The sequence below is a fragment of the Podarcis bocagei genome (assembly GCF_964188305.1).
Source record: "Podarcis bocagei genome assembly, chromosome: 10".
Classification (NCBI taxonomy): Eukaryota; Metazoa; Chordata; class Lepidosauria; order Squamata; family Lacertidae; genus Podarcis; species Podarcis bocagei.
In genome coordinates this window covers 40,188,125-40,207,500 of record NC_138135.1, presented here as the reverse complement: position 1 = coordinate 40,207,500, position 19,376 = coordinate 40,188,125, and the positions used below count along the sequence as shown (strand labels likewise).

The following is a 19,376-nucleotide window of genomic DNA, read 5'->3' as shown; positions in this document are numbered from 1 at the left end:
CAAGGTGCCCGTCTGCTCCTTACTGATAGAAGTAATTAGGATCAGCATGTGAATGATATGCAAAGGGTAGGGTTACAGAATCATTACGAAAGTTGGAACTTTTTTTGTAGTATTCAGGTGATCTGCTATAAAGGGAGCACAATCAGTAAACAAAGTCAATGAGCATTTCTCACAGGTTTCTGGACAGTTGTGGCACATAAAGTGGGGCGGAGTGGGGCAGAGCAGGAGATGAATGGAGTGTTTTCAGGCTTTTTCAATGGGTTTCAATTATACGTGATTTCATCAACGTGAGGAGTGCCTCAGAACGTAAACCCCATGTAAAACGGGGGAGGCCTGTAATAGATTTTGTAGATTACAAGTTAGTGGGATCATGCAGTAAACTCCATGGTTTAAACCATTGCAGGAGATGAATGGAGTGTTTTCAGACTTTTTCAATGGGTTTCAATTATACGTGATTTCATCAACGTGAGGAGTGCCTCAGAACTTAAACCCCACGTAAAACGGGGGAGGCCTGTAATAGATTTTGTAGATTACAAGTTAGTGGGATCATGCAGTAAACTCCATGGTTTAAACCATTGCACATCTTTGAAATTTCCCTTAGCATGTTCCTGTTCTGCTATAAATACTTTGCCTGGTTGGTACCAGTTTTTAATAGAAATTAGTCTTGTTACATCATTATAATAGTGTTTAGTATTTTGTACATTTATCCATCCTTTATTAACGTCAAGAAGGTAAAGGGGGGATCATTCTGCACAGAACCATTATTCAGTAATATAAATTTTGTTATGGTCGCTTCCCAATTGTATAATGTTGTGTAATTCAGTCTCAATGAGATGTTAATAAACAAAATATTATTTGTGATAGAATGTTAATTTTAACTCTGGCTGTTCTCCTGAGCCATGGTAGATTATTAATCTTTTGTTTATAATCTTTTTCAATTATGGTTATTAATATATTAAGATTATACTCTGTGACTGATTTGAGGTCAGGATAAGTATCCAGCTGGCTTGTCTTTCCATTGTAAATTGCATTCTGTTTCAAATTGATGTTACTGCTAATCATTCTTACTTATCTAAGTTTATTTTGTAACCAGATGCTTTGCTGAATAAAAATAGTGTCCATTGGTTGTTTGAAAGAGTTAATTGGGTGGGTCAGGGTTAAGGCAATAGCATCTGCATGCATCATCTTAAGTTCTATATGTCCAAATTTAATTCCAGAAATGTTCTTTGTTGTTTCTGATTGAAATTGCATATGGTTCCAAGAAAAGAGCAAAAAACAGAGGAGCAAGTATTGTGTGTTTTTACCTGGAATGGACTGATGGAAGCTGGGAGCCAAAAGGCAATGCTTTGAAAAGTAAAAATAAAAACTGTTATAAAATATTAGAATATGACATATTAACGATGACTATTTGGGTAACTGCTTTAAAAGTTCAAGCAAACTATGTTTTTCCATTCTAACAAACAAGAGCAAGTTTAGCATCCAAAAAGTAGAAGAAGCTGTTTTGGGAAGACAAATGGAGAGGATGATTGATAAAAGGGTAGAAAAAAGCCTGTAATTCACTAACCACTTAAGCTGACATTCTTGTACTGAAGCTGGCTTTAATGCTCTTGAAGACCATAGTGGAAGACAGCTGTCTTAAATTAGAAGCCTAATGCTATCGGCCAGATTTAGCTGCAGAGGTGTGCACAGACGTATACAGCACTTTTGGCCTTGAAAAGGTCCTTGCTATAGATGCACAAATGAATTGATAATTTGGCACAGGATAACAGATGACCTGCCAACCTTATCTCCATTTGTGTTAAAAAATTACCATAAGTAGCACTTTCATTCCAATGTAGGTAGCCAAGGAATGCACTAATGGAGGGAGTGTAGGCCCTCATTGAGCATGGAAAGTGAAGTGATGTTATACACCTGAAGGGGTTTTCACTTACCCTGTTCTCCTGAAAATGTGCATCTCTCAAGCTCCACTCCTGGAATCACGCATGACATCAGCCCCACTTCTGACACATTGAGCATGGATATCTAAAGAGGGAAGCATGCTTACATAGAGTTCTACACACATTGGTTTCCACATGGTCTGGATCCCTGCCACAACCAGGGTTCCACATCATGTGGAAACATATGTACATGGCCTCTACATATGCACATGTGCCCTCCTCAGATGTCCACGCTCAATACATAGAGTTGGAGTCAGGGAGATGCATCACATTGGGGGTGGTGTCCCCACCTCCTTAATCTCATGGAATGCCCACACATATAATACATGAAGGGGCCTATAGTTGTGGTTAGTTTTAGCTCTTTTGTGATCTTGGGGTTTTGCTATCCTATGTACAGTCCTATACAGCTCTACCCAAAAGTAAGATACATTGAATTCAATGGGAATTACCCCCTGGTATATAGGACCATAACGTTCGTCCTACTGAAACTGAAGTCACTTTAGTTACCTTGCAATTTTTATTATTATTTCATTGTTAGGTATAACAGATGAAGCACACATGAAACTCTTTAAAGGCACTTTCATGGCAAAATGATATAACTTATACTGAAAGCTCTACTCATTTTTTGCTGAGAAAGGAATTCCAGACATGAAGACTGAATGCCTAAGAATGCCTTTCTCAAATATGCTGTATGAAAGTTCATAGCTTTAATTCATTTAAAGTTTTTGACGACCAAGTATTGTGTATCTTTAAAATAAGGTTATAACAGCTGTTTTTCTTCTCTTTCAGGCACCTGCCCAAACAGCTCATTAATCCAAAGTATACAGAAGTCAGCAGGATTTACCCCACCCCCATCTGCCTAATTTAATTCAGTGAACAATAGATCCGCATCCTAGAGCAGTTTCACAAGGTATGGCATTGATAAAGCATCATTGGATAAAACTACAAATTTCAATCTGGTATACAGATATCTAAGATTTTGCACTAGAACAGCAGGTTAAAGGCCTTTCCACACTTACCTTTTATAGTGGCATTAGTGGGGAGTGCCAGACACTGCCCATAACTAGTATATTTGTGTTTTTGTAATGGATGAGACTCTAGTCATAGAACTTTTCTCAATTTGGGCTCAACCTGCCATAAATGGAAGGCAAAAAATGCACTAGCTCTCCAGTAATAGGAATATGTAGCCAAAGGAACAGGTGGTCTGCTGAAAATTTACTCTTAAAAATGTCAGATCAAACAGCAACCATACCTTTATAAATGGTAAGTGTGAAAAGGTCCTAAGTCCCACAAGTTGCCTGTTCTTGTACAACTGTGTTAGGGTCACTGGGAAATGAACTGGGAACCTCAAAATTTCTGAAGCTGGGCATCACATGAGAGGTATACTGGGGTGTATAGGTTCTCAGGCCTCAGAGCCCCCTTCAAGTGCATGGGCAGCATTGGCTCCTTCAGTTGGCAGGTGCTATGGGGTCTCTTGAGGCCAGGCCTTGTATAAATACTGAGAGCCAAGTCTTGTGCCCTTTCAGAGTGGGGTTATATTGCTTGCTGCAGGGGTCAGCAACCTTTTTCAGCCGTCCACCGTCCCTCAGACCTTGGGGGGGGCAGACTATATTTTTGGGGGGAGGGAAATTAATGAATTCCTATGCCCTGCAAATAACCCAGATATGCATTTTAAATAAAAGCACACATTCTACTCGTGTAAAAATACCAGGTAGGCCCCACAAATAACCCAGAGATGCATTTTAAATAAAAGGACACATTCTACTCATGTAAAAACATGCTGATTCCTGGACCGTCCGCGGACTGGATTGAGAAGGTCAATTGGTCACATCCGGCCCCTGGACCTTAGGTTGCCTACCCCTGGTTTGCTGTATCTAAAAGTTGGCTGAACCATCCCAACTTTCCTTTTCTTTTTTGGCAATGTGTGGGCCATGAGGCAAAAAGAAAATGCCCTCAGAGTTTAGGAGTAGGAGACTTAGGTGTGGATGGGGTGGCTTACCTTAATTTTGACAAGGTAGTCAACAGAGGGCCCCCCATCCCTTTTTACACTTCTTATAGAGCTTTTTAAAAATCCCAAAAACTGTTAGTGGCAGTAAAACTCTCTAAAGCCTCTTGAGTTGTGTTTCCTGGGCCAGAATGCCCATTAAAGCATTGGTTTGTTGTGATTAAACTGTTTTTCCCTGGGGGGGAAAGGATGGTTTCACCCTGGCTTTTAAAAAAATGTAAGTGAAAGGTTCCTTGACCATCTCATCAGGAAACTGTGATATGTCAAACCCGCCATGAGAACGTGTGTGAAATTCACCACCCGAAAGCAATAATTCCATGAGGGAAATGCATTGTAGGTAGCCTACAGAGGTAAAATAAATGCATACTTGAATGCTTTTACCTTTACTACTTGAATGCTAGGGAAATCTTTCTATTATTGATCGGTTCTTTGAGGCTGTTACACAAAAATGTTAGATGAAACACAACTCCTGGCTTAGCTGATTGGTAAACAACAACAAAAATGTGTTCAGAAGGACCAAATTATTTCAAGTTTTCCTGTGTACAGTACATGAAAGCTATTAGATAACGTTTTTGCTGTATTTATTCTGATCTCTTGGCGGCCAGAATGATTGATGGTTACCAAAGTAGCTATCCATTTTGCTGACAATTGCAGTGTTGGTTAAACCCTTGGCATCATTGGCTAGTACTTTTTGCAATTCAGCTACTGTCTTGAGTATTATTAGAAACCATTATTTTGTGAAATACAGTATTTTGTAAAGTACAGCACAAAATGCACATGCAGACATGCAGTAGCTTCCAGTGGGAAGGATCCATATATAGACTTCCACAGAAATGTTAAGAGCAGGTCAGCTGGGGGTCTAATGTTGATCCTCTTGTTTGCATTTCTACAGTAATTCATATCAAGTGGAAAGGTGTGCAGCAACTCATTTGTAGCTAGACCTGTCTTTTACATGTAAAACTGTCCTGCCACTTTACATGGGAATGAATGTTCTCCAGGAACTTGGAAGCATCACATTTCTCACAGTTATGTGCTGCTTCTTTCATTCTGAGTAGGATTGTAGCCCTGTTCACAAATTGGGCAAACTGTACAATAAAGGTACCATGGGTTTGTGCCCACCCCACCCACCACTGAGCCTAGCTCATTTAAATCAGTAGAATATAAAGGGCAATAAATTTGTCTTGTACACACTGAGGGCAGATCCATACCATACATTTAAAGCATATTCAACACACATTTAAAACTTGGCGGAAGTCATGTGATTTAAATGTGTGTTTGATTTGCTTTATTTTTTTAAAAAAAATAATTTTTATTAACAGGCCAGTCAGATCACATTCATTCCAAATCACATTAGTTCCAAATTACACAGCCAAATTGTTAAAATTTTGTTGGGGGTACCCATACTTCAAGCTCCGAAAGGGATCCAAACATCACTCTTACTGCTGCTTTAATTACACAGTTCTGTCCAGATAGTCTCTTTGTTATTTTCCTCATCTTGTTGTTGTTATCATATATTCCTTTCTTTGTGATCTCTGATAGTCTTCACAAGCGGGTTAAAAACAAACATATCCTGTGTGGATTTTACGCTTCCCCAAGAGCCATATCACATAAAGGACAGACGCCATTTCCACACCTCCGTACAAAACATTCCTGCAGTCTGTCCGTTGATTTCCACAGGTCTGCCAGTCTGTCATCAATTTTCTCAGGGGGCCCTGCCAGGTCAAACTCACATTCCGATAAGCATGGTCCTCCTCCCCCTCGTCCTCCTGTGGGCAGGCCTGCTGTAACGAATCTCTATTTGTAACTGCGTCACAAAGCTTTCCTTCCTTTCCCGATGTTCCCACAAATCCTCTCTTTGATTAGTAATTTATTTCCACACAGTTCTTAATCTCCTGCTTGTGATCAGTAATTGCAACGATTCTTTCTCCTGGGGGGGAGGGTTATTGGGTACTCACATAAGACAAAAAAAAGAAAAGTTTTTTCCTCCCCCCCCCTTTTCAGTTTCGCTCCAACATACCAATCTTTTAATGATGAGTCTTCTCTTGATTTATTGTCCAGTCCGTCGCTCCGCTTCACAGAGATCTCATTAATTAGCAGTCTTTACTCCCAATCTTCACTTGAAGTATGTGCATTTGCTTCTTTTTCTAATTGTTTATTTTGAGCTCTACAACTATCTGCGCAATCAGAGACAGCGTCCGGGAGAGCCGGACCCACACAAGGGTTTTGTGCCTAGTGCCCTCACCCCCTTCTTTCGAATCCGGGGGTGATATATGGCAACAGCAGGCAAGGCAGTGTTCCCCATTCCCTTGGGGTAACAAAAGGAGGCTGCATACTCCCATATCAGCCTCTTAATTACCTTGTGTGAGCCAGAGAGATGGTATTGTCGGCCATCTTCCAATGCGCCCCCTTGCGGCCCCGTGTGTTTGATTTGCTTTAAATGATAATGTTGGATGTGTTCACAGAGTCTGATTAGGAGAAACCTGAAATGTCTTGCTTGAAAGCTTTCAAGTTGCGATGGGGAGTGAATTTTAGAGGATCCCTAATTTTGAAGGGAGGTGGGCGATTTGTAGGTTGAGCAAAATTATTTGAAAGGTTTAGTGGTGATGGCAGTCTATATCTATCTATCTATCTATCTATCTATCTATCTATCTATCATCATCATCTATCATCTATCTATCTGTCATCTCCTTCCTTCCTTCCTTCCGCCACCACAGGCAATAGAGGCAGAGCTCTTCTTCAAAGAGGTGGCAATCAGTAATGGCTGCCACCCCCCCTCTCTCAAATGCCATGGAACAATTTACATTGTGTATTTTTTTTGGTGAGAAGGCAGATCTATTAAGCTGTGCTAAAACATCTGCAGCTGTTACCAATTGTAGCCTCATGAGCTTATGAAAGAACCCCCCCCCCAAAAAAAAAACCCCACATCCACCATTTGCTGCCTATGAATGGGATAGAAAAGGGTAGAGTTTAGCTCAGCTCTGTGTGTACAATTGTGACCCCCTCATCTTTGCAGCTGGGTGGGGTTAGAATATAGTGGACATGCCCATGAACCAACTTCCTCTGGTAGGGGGACTTTGCATCAGAGAAGCCCCCATTACTGCAGTGGAAAACACAGCTGATGGAACATTACTGCTGGCAGGGCTTGTTTTTATAGGGAACTCGCAGGAACTCAGTTCCAGCACCTCTCAGGGGGGCACAATTGCCATTCTAAGAGAATGAGGGAGCTGTTCATGGTGAGTTTCAGCACCTCTTTTTCTAGAAAAATGGCACTGACTATTGGCAGTGTTTTACTTTCTGTTTGAAACAATTGTCTTCCCTGACTGGCAGCAGCTCTACAAGTTGTCATATGCAGAACTTTCTCAGCCCTGTTCCCTGGGGTCCTTTAATCTGGAAACACTGGAGCTTTCTGCATACAAAAAGGGTGCTCTACCACTGCATTGTAGCCTCTCAGAGTATTCTGCTTATCCCAATTGATGCCAATGTTTAACATTTATTCCAGTAATGTAAATATTTGAACTGCAAAGCTTTGCTGTTTTAATATTCCAAATGCAAGTAGAGCATTTCAACCAAATACAAGCTCATAAAAATGTCAGTTTCATTAGAATTTAGAGTCAACATGCACGGTACACAGAAAAGTAAGAATTTTTGTGACCATGATTTCTGCTAGTTTCCAGGAGCAGCCAATGAGGTTGTGCAGACAGATGTAAGCAGCAGGAATAAATGGCCACTGCTAAGTCATGAGTGATGACCAAATGGGTGACAGCTCTGGTACCCATACTGGAAGGAGAAGCAAGATACCAAGGGAAGCAGAGGTTGTATAAAGTCATGGAAGCACATAACTGCTGAGAAGTAGGAAATTTGAGTAAGGGCTGTTGATGTCAACATTGCACTGAGCACCTCTACCAGCTGCACATCAGCATGGTGCTTACTTTTTCCAGCTTCCTTCTGCTTCTACTTTTATCTTGCATCTCCTGCTAGGTAATAGGTTCCTTTCCCTCTTTTGGTTGCCCTCAGCAGCAGCAGGTTATTGCTGTTTCTTGACCTTTCAGTGCAACACTTGCCAGCTGCTGCTCAGGACAGCTAATTCTCCAGACAACATCCAGAAAGTCTGTTATTGATGTTCATCGCTGGTCTGTTAGCATATCCTCATCATTTGGGCTGGTGGAGATGGCTGTTTCCCATTAATTGACTAAAGGAAAAGAGAAATGATTAACTTAGTTTTAATACACTTCCCAGAAAACGAATATATCTGTAACATTTGTCCTGGGACCACACATTTCTTCACAATCTGTTTCTGATACATTTGGGCTTCCTATGAGCGATTTACAAAGGAAGTAGGCACATTCTCCTTACTCATAGTTCCATTCATGGACTATAAGACACACAATCCCCCCCTTACCATCGGACGCTACACAAAAGAAATACGGTAGGTAAAATATGTGGCGTTTAAATTCAAAATGTTCTTTTTAGTAGACCATTTGAGCTAAATCTGCCACATTGCCATGTTTTTCATTACCTTGCTTGCTTTTTCCATTGCGTTGAGTCCATAATTTCATAAACATAAGGAAACTAAAATATTTTGGCTCAGCATTTATAGAAGACATGAGCCATTAATTGTGTGATGCTGTTATTTACCCTTAAGAGTTTCAATATATATTGTATCATAGAGATCAGGTGAGTCAGAATTTGTTTGGGAAGGCATTCTCCATCAGACCCATGGTCCTAGCAGGAAGTGATGTTTGTGAGCATGCAGTGGAATTTCATTCCAATTAGCAACAGTGAAGCTTATGTCTCCAGTGAACGCTCCCCACCAGCTCTTCACTTTCTCAAGATTAAATATTTTGCTGGGTGGGGGATTGACAGTGAACCAGGGGCACATTTCTCCATTCCTTATTTCTGTTTAAGGAAGCTGAGAAAGAAGGGGTAGTTTTCTTGGGTGGGAGGTAGGAACATTAACTGAATCAAGCTGAGGCGAGTTCACTCATTGCTAATATTCAATATCAAATTCTGCTTTCAGGCGATTCATTTGGGCTTTTTGACGCTATGATATTATTAAAATGATACCATTGCAACTATTAGAGGATATAGGACTCCTATAATAGGAGAATGTAAGCAGAGCCTGCTGGATCAGGTATAAGTCTATCTAGTCTAACATCCTGTTCTCCCAGTGGCCAACCCAATGCCTATGGGAAGCCTGAAAGCTGGACTTGAGCTTGAGAGCACTCTTCCCAGCAACAGCCATGCAAAGGCATGCTGCCTCCAACAGTGGAGGCAGAACATAGCCACTGTGGTTAGTAGCCAGTGGTAGCCTTGTCAGCCATGAATCTGTCTGATCATCTTGTAAAGTGCATCTTGTAGAGTGCTCGCTTCGGCAGCACATATACTAAAATTGATCATCTTGTAAAGCCATCCAATATGGTGGCTATTGTTACTTCTTGTGGGAGCAAATCCCATAGTATAACTATGGACTGTGTGAATAAATAATTTCTTTTGTCTGTTCCTGAAACTTCCAACATTCAGGTTAATTGAATATCCTTGAATTCTGATACTATATAAGAGAGGAAGAAAAACTTTTCTCTCTCTGCTTTATCCACACAGAGGGAACAGCCTAAACTGGGGGTCTCAGCCAAAAGTACTTTTTGTTTTTGTGAATGTGAATGCTCGGCAGCGTCAGAGAGCCTGAGGAAAGAACCAAAGGAGTCACATAGTGCTAAGAGCTTTGGAATGCTGGGGGTGGGGAGAGAGAACAACTTTCTGCTGGAGAGACTGGGAAGTGAAGTGAGAGAAAAGAAAGGTGGCTGAGGAGAAGAAAATAAGTTCAATCTAAGTGGAAAGAGAAATCATGATCTTTACACTGATACATACATGCTTTTGTACACATTGCTAGGCTGGAGGATCGCATTGCAAGATTTGGAGCAGTGTGAATTTCAAAGAATGGCCCTGTTTGCACATCATTCTGGAAAGTGTAGACTAAGTAAGTTCACCTTTAAATGTGTACTGAACCAAATGGTTGCCTCATATCTGTTTCCTACTGACTCTGGTCTTGGCCATGCCTTCATCTGCGTGTTTACGTGGTGCGTGAAAGGACTCTACATGCATACAGTTGTAAGCACATGGAATTTCTCCATACAAGGGACCCCATTGGTCCAAGCAGTCCATGTGTAGAGCTTCATCACATACCCCATGCCCAGATGACTGGGCACATCACCACCAGGTGCATGGGCAGAGGAAGATGAAGCTAATATTTGCAGCCCCACAATACCACTCATATATATTTTTCAGGCACATCTGAATTCCCCTTACATGATCTGAAATATACTCAGAGTCGAGAATGGATTTCATGCTCTTTATTCAGCTCATAGTGGTGAGGAGGAATGGAAGTTCCCCCACAATATCTGCTTTATATACATTATTTACACAATGGGCTGCACGTGATTGGCTAATTCCGGGATTCTCCTGTAGGCCAATCAGGTTGTGGATTCACTTCCACCTGGAGCTAGATTGGGTGGCTCCTGTGGACCAATCAGACTGCTGCATTTTGGATCCTATTGTTCTAGAACCAATCAGACTGCTGCATTTTGGATCCTATTCAACTCAGTACATAACATGATCCTTGCTTGGCTTGACCAAAATGTAGTAATCCAAAGCAAGAACGATGCTGCCCCTGTTAATCAGTGACCACAGCAAGCCTCAATGAGAGCCTCTAAACCAAGGGAAGGAGGGCTGGGAAAGTTTACTCTACTTGAGGAAAGGAGGAAAGAATTCAGGCAAGATGGTGGCCCATCCTTTTAAAGGAAGCTAGCACTCTCTCCTGAGATTTTGCTAGGCTGCGTGAGATGCAGGGCCCCCAAGATCTTGCAAGAAAATTAAACCCCTCCTATTCAACCATGGTGGCAGCATCAGATATTGCAGTTGTTGTGAGCAGTATGTTATCATTGTAAGCTAAAACTGAGAAGCATGAAAATGAGTGATTGTGCAGGGGTGTGGTATAGCAATGGATTTATGGGTGTTGATCCCAGTTTAGGACCTAGTGGTTTCCAGTTTGTAACCCTTTGCTTGACAATTGGCTAAGAATTAGTATTTTGTCGAGTGCACCGAATTCTGTTTGCCTCTTCTGCTCAAACTGAGAAAAGTATTACAATGGAAGATGGATTTCCCTGATGGCATATTTTTAGTTGTACAAGTACGAGCCTGAAGCTAAGCCGACCATGATCCAGAGAAATGTTAACACATACCTTATGATAAGGCTGTTTGAGGAACTGGCCTAATCCGTACCTCCTGGACTACTTTACATGCTACCTGACAGACATATGCATATTATGGATGTATTTAAAAGTGTATCACAATAAAATGTTAATCATTTGTGAAATAAAGCTTCAGACATGATAATGAAGCAACAGGAAAAAGAAATAGAAGGAGAAAAAGCTCCAGGATGTTTATTCTAATTTGTTTAATCAGTGTGGATGTTTCCCAGGATCCAGCCTATTGCTTGTGTGGCAAGGAAAGGAACAGGACTGTAGTTTATTGCCTTGTGACATAGACTTTCCTCATATTTCCAAGAGGAGCCCTGCTTTTTCAGAGTTTGCATGTGCACTTTAGACTTCTAACACAGAGACTTAGAGGAGTCTTTCCTCCCCAACATTCTGGTCACGTTGCCTTCTTCATTAGGCCAGCATTCTTTCATCTTGTACTTCTTGGATTTTTTTGTAAAGAATGTCATGAAGTGACTTGCTAAAAATGCATTAAGGGCCCTTTTAAGGAGATGTTGTGTTATCCCATATTAGGGAATGTACTCCAAGATCCTATTCAGAAAATACATATTTTTCAGATAATAGTTTGCAATAAAATTAATTGTCTGTGCCAATCTACAGTAGAGTGGTTTGTGCATTTGATTTATTTATCACCTAACATTACAGTATCAATGTGACTTGCACTGAAAGCAGGCAAACTTCAATATCAATGTGACATATAAGAAATATAACACAGCTGTGCCACTTCAAATGATCACACAGGAAAAAAGCTGCCTACCCCAACAACCTTAAGCATAATTACTAATAAAAAATTTAAATTTAAATTGCCATTTAAATTTCTACTGCCTATTGGTCAGAGATTAAATGTGCTTCATTATGCATCAACACACCTTCAAAGACAAGCAGGTTTCCATTTTGTATGTGATGATGGCATAGAGAGCACAGGAAGAGCAGATGGTTCGTGCCTGTTCATCTGCCAAACAAGAAAATTCACATCACCCTCATTAAAGAAATATGTGCCCTTCCAATGCAAGGACAATCTGCACATCTCCTGGGTAGGATAGAGCGATGGCTTGATTTTACATAGAGGAACAGGAAGTGAATCAAGCGCAGGGCACTTGAGTCAATGGCTTGTGACTGAAGTGGGTTGCTAAGTCTGATGTGAAAAATGGACAGTGAGAGAAGTCTGCAAACTGCTGTCTCTCCATCTCCACACCTTTTCATTCTCCCCCAAATACTGTCACACAGTCCCAGTATCACAGAGTTCCAGTTCAAATGGTTTTTTAAAAGGCAAGCCATATTGGTTACGCCATTCTAGTGAAGTTTAGGTCCTCTAGTGAAGTTTTGTCCTGTAATCTCACAAGGGTGGGAGATCTGATGAAACATAAGCTATACTCAGTTTGATTCTTTTCTGTTATGTCAAACCACTCCAAATTTCAGAGAGAGCAGGAGATGAACCATATCCCAAATATGAAACTCTTCACGTTAGCTCTTCACACAGCTATCACATTTTAAAAAAACTGTTACCATGAAGTCTGTCTGGGACCACAGGTGTTTACTTAATTATTTGTTTTATTCAGATAGCATGACCTGCTTTTCAGTTGAAATTACATGCCAAAATAGACTACTATCATGGCCCGCCCAGATAAGGAAGGGACATGTCTGATAGTTAACTCCTTATTGGCAAAAGAAACAAAGCAGTTTTCATGTTGTTCCAGATAAACATGCTTACACACTTGTAGCTTCTAGGCACCTGTCCACGGGTCTGGGCCCTATGGAGCTGTTGCAGCAATAGTGGGGTCCCTCCCCTCCTCTGGCTTATATCCCCTCCTTTGGGTTGCATGCCTGCAACCTAAGATGTCTCCTGCACAGAAATGATTACTGCTCTTCCCTCTTCAAGCCCCTTCTGGCTCTAGAAGACAGTGGGCAGAGAAAGGTCGGTAATCTACTGACCTATCGTCCCTCATCTGACCTGTCCCTTCTTCTTCCACCACCATATCTTGCACACCTTCTTCTGCCTTGGGGTGCCCTGATATTCCCTCCTTCCCTGGATCCTGCCTTGCGGGTGGCGTCACCCCCCCCCCAAAGCACTGGTCTCCTCTCCTGGGTCACTGCCCTGGTGCCCTGCCTCCGCCACATGCTCTTCAGAGCCCTGCCCGTCCCTGACAACCAATAAAGCCTAAAACAATCCATTTAAAACAACATGGTATCATTGTTCAACTCTGTCCTGCAAGCAAAGAAGTTGACCCAGCTGGGGAGTTTCCATCTCCCCTATCAGTTCTGCTAGACTTTGGTTTCTGTGTATGTGTGTGTTAGAGAGAGAAAGAACAAACCATTAGTACCTCCTCCATGGTAACAGTACAAGTGATAGTGGAGTGAAGTGGGGACTTTTGAGCGGCATGCACTAACATGCTGGTTATTGATATGAATCCATAGTTTATTTTTAACAGTGGTTTAATTTGATGTACAGACCAGGCCACTGTAAGTTCTTTATATAAAGGAAGGTTTAAAAAAGAAGAAGAAAGAAATAGAAAATTTGATATGCTGTATTTAAAGAAGGCAACATAGATAGTATCTTTGGCTACCTAAATATTAAGCCATCCCTTAAGAGACCTATTTTATGAAACAGGTACCTTGTGAAAATATACATTAGAAAGATTTTCTCCAGATGGTAAGTGCAAAATGACCACTCTTCCCAATGCATTTCCCTTGTGATCTATAACCATCAAAGCTACCTCTGACTCATTTTGTTGATTCCATCAACCAAACCAACATCAGCCGGTCACTTAAAATAAGTTTATAAAAGTGTTCAAGGTTCACTCATTGCTGAATCAGGCTATGTTTACAGAACAGGAAACTTTAAAAAATAAATTTGCCTCCATAATTCTACGGAACAAGAACCTAATCAAAAGCAGCCTTACAGCTGGGTGTGTTGCCTGCTTGCCAAGTTCATATTGGCAACAGCTCCTAATAAAATATAAATGCAGTGGTTATCTTTTGTTAGCATGAGAAAGAGACATATCTGAAAGAGGAGCAGCCAGTCACAAAAGTCTTTTAAAATGAATCTGAAATACAGACAGAGCTGGCCCAAGTTACTTTTCTGCTTGAGAATCAAATCCCTTCAGAACAAACATCTGACTAAACATCAGGAAGAATGGATGATTTAGTTGAGAATTCTGCATTGCAGGGGGTTAGACTAGATGACCATTGGAGTCCCTTCCAACTCTACAATTCTATGGTTTTGTGACAAGATGGTGCCCCCATCTTGGGAGAAGAGTGATATTACATCCACATTTTTCTCTAATATCTGTGGCATAGGTTGAGTACATGTAGTTTTCTACATGAAGTCCATTTTCTGTCATTTCTCAGACGATGCTGATTGCATGCATTGAAATGACTTTTATGGGGAAAGTGCTTCACCAGCCATGGCAGAGTGCTGCAACAGTGTTGTCAAGTTGATAAATGACTGAAAAAAGGCTTCTTGCAGAGAATCAAATCCCTTCAGAACAGTCCCTTCATTGCCTCATCTCTCTCTTTCTCTTCCTACAGTTGTCTGTGAGCATCTGAAAACATCTGGTTCAGCTCTTATTACAAATTCAACTTCACTGAGCACAAAAAGAACTAAGCAGTTCTTAGCTGCTTGGGTTGCTCACGTTCTTGCATTGTGGACTGGATTTTCCCTTTTAATACAAAGGGAAAATAGGCTCCACAGAATGTTATGAAGTAGGTTATATAAAGTTCATAAGATGAAGAAAGCAGCTGTTGCTTTCAGGCTTCTAAGAGCAACTGTTTCAAACAACTATAGATGCATAGAGAGGCTAGAGAGATATTATAGGAACTAAAATGCCATGAGACCTAAACCACATGCTTAGTCAGTCCATCAGGTTAGCTTTGGGGGATCCTGGCTTCATGAACAATGGAAATCCTCTGTCCTCACCCCCACCCCGACACACACACTCAGTGTGACTATATAGCTTCATTTACAGTTGTGCACTGCAAAATTCTTCCCTTCTTTAATGCCTTCTCAGGTTGAGCTGCACCAGCAAGTATCATAGATGCAAGATACACCTCACACTTACTGGCCATATTCACACCAGAGCTACAATTCTCAGTTGTTGCTGACATCCGCCTGTCTCAGGAGACATCGGAGAAGTGTGCCTTTAGGGGTGAAGTCAAACTGTTGGAAGGTTACAATGCCTTCTGTGGTTGTAGAGATTGATACAGGAGATGTTTCGTTGCAGCTGGGGTAGATGAAGGCATCCGGTTTTGCTGATGCAGATGCACCATGGCATTTGTGCTCCTCCCAGTGGCCATTCTTCCTCTGGTCACTGTTATGGATGATCTTCAAGGGATTCCCACATGGCAAGGTTGATGTTGCCAGTCTTCATGTCATGTTTGCAGACATCTTTGCAGCATGGAGTTGGTTTGCCAACAGGCCTGGTTCCTTTGGCAAGACAGGTACAGCTAAGGCCCACCTCTCCAAAAGGGTATGGGACAATATGATGTTAACAACCAATACCTATGAAGGTCTACCAGGTTTGCATGTTGAGGCTGTCTCCTCCTCCTCCGCAAGGCCTGCCAAGGTGCTTTGGTGCATCCCTTTGAGATTGCTAGTGTGCCTTCCTGGAAGGCACCTTGGCGATTGTCAAAGGGACATGCCAGGGCAGAGGTGCGACCCGTTGACAATTGCCAAAGCCATCCCAGAAAGTGCTCTGGTGCTTGTCAGCAGGGTTGGGCTGACTCACACCAGGGTGCCAGTCTTAATTGGGACATTTTGAGATTGGTTTCTGTTATCCGGGATGTCCCACTGAAAACAGGACAGTTGGAGGACTATGGATTTGGGAAGTAGTGATGAATTAAGTAGTCACCTTTCAACAAAACTGGTCCATGTGGTGGCAGGAACTAGACTTCTTGGGTAAATATGCACTTCTGGCTTCAGCTGCTCTTGTTCCAAACAGAGAGTATAAATACCAGTGCTGGCTAACATGGTGCCCTGTGCATCATCACTGGCCATAGCCATGCTGGCTGGGGCTGATGGGAACTGTAGTCTCAAACATGTGCCAGCTTTACAGTTCTCTGACACTTGGACATCTACCCATTCTGCAGATGCTCTTAGCTTTGGGCACTTGACCTTATGATCTTATTTACAATTAAATAAATGTAAAAAAAAAAAGCTGCATGCCTTTGACTTTTCCTTGGAAGTAAGTAAGTTTTGGCTTTCTTTTGAGTAAGCATAAGATTGAGTTCTTAGAATGAAATGCAGAACAAGCTCTAAACTTAGTATGTATAAATTGACATAGGCTATTGAGGCCAAAACAAATTTTGTAATCTCTTCAATGCTCTAAGCCAACTTAAAACATTTGATTGAGGCTCAAACTGTGTTGTGCCCTGACAGCTAAACAAACATGCAGTTCTATATCGCTAAAAGGCTTATTGGCAGAAACAGAACAATGCGTAGGCTGATGTGTCAGGAGAGCTTTCTGACAGAAAGCATGCTTTAAATACCCTGTTAGCAAAGTAGTTGAACTCTGTGACATGTCAAAAACATGAAGAAGTTCAAGGGGGAAAGATGTGAGAACAAGCCTTTGGGAAACCACTTTAGCTTACGTAGAATTATTTGGGGCAAGGGGGTTGAAAAATAAATCACTTGAGGAAGAATAAAGTTAGAAATATGACTTGAAATGCATACATTGTTTAAAGGGGATGAAAAGAAGACAACTAAAGTCTTGTGTTTCTTTTCTTTTTCAGTAGAAGCAAGCTATTTTTATCATTATACAATGCCTAGTTTCTGTAGATTCAGATATGGTAGATTCCCTACTATTACGGATAATAACAATAACAACAACAACAACAACAACAACAACAACAATAATAATAATAATAAATCATAGCATGTTTAGAGGGAGATCTTATCTCAGATATTCACTGGGTCTACTAGCAGAGGACCTATATTTTATAGTTAATCATTAATAACCAGGAAATTTTTGACGTGAACATTCAGCCATAATTTAATGCAGCCTCTAACTTGGCAAGATTCCCAAATCAGCAGATGTTTCTCCTTTATATAGCACTAACAGGGTGTGACTGGCAATGCCCGGGAATTTTCAGACCCCCCCCCCCAAAAAAATTGTGATTTTAGAATACATAGTGTAATTTGTGAGTTTGTGCCCATCATGCCAAAAATCGAGTGAAGTCACACCAAAGTCACACTTGGGCTCACCATCTTGATTCAAAATGGCACCTGGCATCCAAACACCAATGAAACACCGCCAACCCCAGTGGCAGCTCTTATGGCATCAAATTTCAGCAGCGCCCTGAGTGACACCCTCCACCTCTCGCGCTCCATTCTAAATCATATTTGCAGCATCCCCAGCAGTGTCCTCAAGGCTCTGTGCCCAGTGTGACTGAACTAAATCCACCTCTGCCTCACCTCAGAAAACCTTGTGATGAGTTTGGAAATGATATATTGGGAGGTGACCAAGCCTGTGCCAAAAAAACCCAGGTGAAGTCACACCAAAGTTATTGTTTGGTTGCCATATTGAATCAAAATTATGCCCGGAATCCAAATATTGATTAAGACTGCCATCTCCACCTTAGGAACCGTTGTGCCAAATTTGGTGATGATATCTCAAGAGATGACTGAACCTGTTTTTCAAAACCAAAGCATAGAGTAACATTGTACAATGCAGGCCTAAAATAGGAAAATAGACAGTCACTGTGAGTAGAATCGTAACAAATTCCAGCTCAGATAGAAAATAATAACAGAAATTCTCTGGGAATGAAACTGGATTATGCTTTCTTCTGATAGAAGCTTATGAGTTATGATGACAGGACCCATAAATATCTTGCTTGACGTATCACATTGTCAACAAAAATGCCTTTTGATGCACACGGAGTAAGTTTATATTCTCCTTTGTCTTCAGCCCACATTTCCTCCACAGTGTAATGCACAGGTGAGAAAGAAAGAAGACAATCCTTGTTCTCATAAGAGTTCACAACTTAGTGGCCAGATAGTTTGGACAGATGTGATGCAGGGGAGGAGGTAACAAATCAACCTTAAATAGAAAAGAAGCATGATCTGCTACCATATTTCCAGTCTATGTCCTATAAATTGGACTATAGAAATTGTCCATAATGTAGACAATGAATCTGACACTATCAGATGAATTGCTGCCAAGACCAAAATACTTGTTGTCTTTGTTCCAAATGATTTGCAACTGCAACATGTTCTCTGATTTATTTCCGAGATTTATGTGGCAGCAGTTATCATCTATTTAAGATGAAAGAAACAGGAAGGAAGGTGGTGGTGGAAGTATTTGTAAGATAGATCCTGAAGTCAAACTTTACTCAAACAGAATATGAAAGAGAAATGGGAGGGGAAAGATGATTTGCTTGTTGTCTTCAACACTCAGAGTTGAGAAACTATTTGTTTAGAATCACAGAGCTGCAGGAATCCTTTATCCAAAGTAGGGACCCTGGGATTAAGAGTCTCATGCACTACCAACTGAACATTGATTGCCTTCTGCTTTCACAAAAAGACACATGACTCCCAGTTGCTACTGATTTTGTTTGGGTGATTTTTTTTTGGTTTTAGTTTGTATTTGCTTAAAACTGAGGTGAAAACAACATTAAGTGTCATGGGAAATTCAATGACATTGTGGCACAATAAGCATCTTATTAAGGTCTTGTGGCAGGAGGGTGTTCTAGAGCAAGCACACTGATCCCCAGTCTCCTTTTCATTACCCAAATGTTATTGGGTAATATGATACATATATAAGTCATTTCTATGAAAATGTGGATCCCACTCTGTTTTTGCTTCCTCTTTTCTGTGGCTGTGTAAGTGGTCATCCTACAACATGGGGAGGGCATGGCTTTACATTGGTGCAACATGCACCCCCAGACTGTTTCATGCAGTCCCCCAATATCTGGACAGGATAACTGCAGGATAACTGTCTGAGGGTTTTTTGCATAGCCCTCAGCCGTCAGAGCATGGCTATTGCCTGAATTTACGTGGCATAGTGAGTGTGTCTTGGAGGCAAAGTACGTGAAGGAATGTATTCCATTGGCAGTAATTCTATCTCTGCTCCCTGTGAGTAAGAGTCAGTCTGTGTTGGTGACATAAATTTCCACACAGAACATTTTTGTTAGTTTTGGAAGTAAATGAAAGGCTGCTTATTTCATTCC

At 41.2% G+C, this 19,376-nt stretch overlaps 1 protein-coding gene and 1 long non-coding RNA gene across 7 annotated transcripts in view; one reads left to right on the top strand and one right to left on the bottom strand.

The window, feature by feature from the left end:
• Positions 1 to 19,376, top strand: part of LOC308596139 — a 231,686-nt gene that overhangs the window by 85,442 nt on the left and 126,868 nt on the right. For 5 of the 6 annotated variants that reach the window (XR_014012350.1, XR_014012352.1, XR_014012353.1 and 2 more), the window contains exons 3-4: positions 2,727 to 2,847; positions 9,830 to 9,916. This is a non-coding gene — a long non-coding RNA (uncharacterized lncRNA). The remainder of the gene's footprint in view (positions 1 to 2,726; positions 2,848 to 9,829; positions 9,917 to 19,376) is intronic. The other variant, XR_014012351.1, reaches the window with a different exon arrangement.
• LOC308596132 (uncharacterized protein) overlaps positions 5,268 to 19,376 on the bottom strand; it is a 270,729-nt gene continuing 256,620 nt past the window's right edge. Inside the window, exons 5-6 of the mRNA XM_081210966.1 lie at positions 12,083 to 12,165; positions 5,268 to 8,131 (exon numbers count right to left, since the gene is read on the bottom strand). Of these exons, the coding sequence (XP_081067092.1) occupies positions 8,078 to 8,131; positions 12,083 to 12,165 (137 nt within the window). The 3' untranslated portion in view covers positions 5,268 to 8,077. The remainder of the gene's footprint in view (positions 8,132 to 12,082; positions 12,166 to 19,376) is intronic.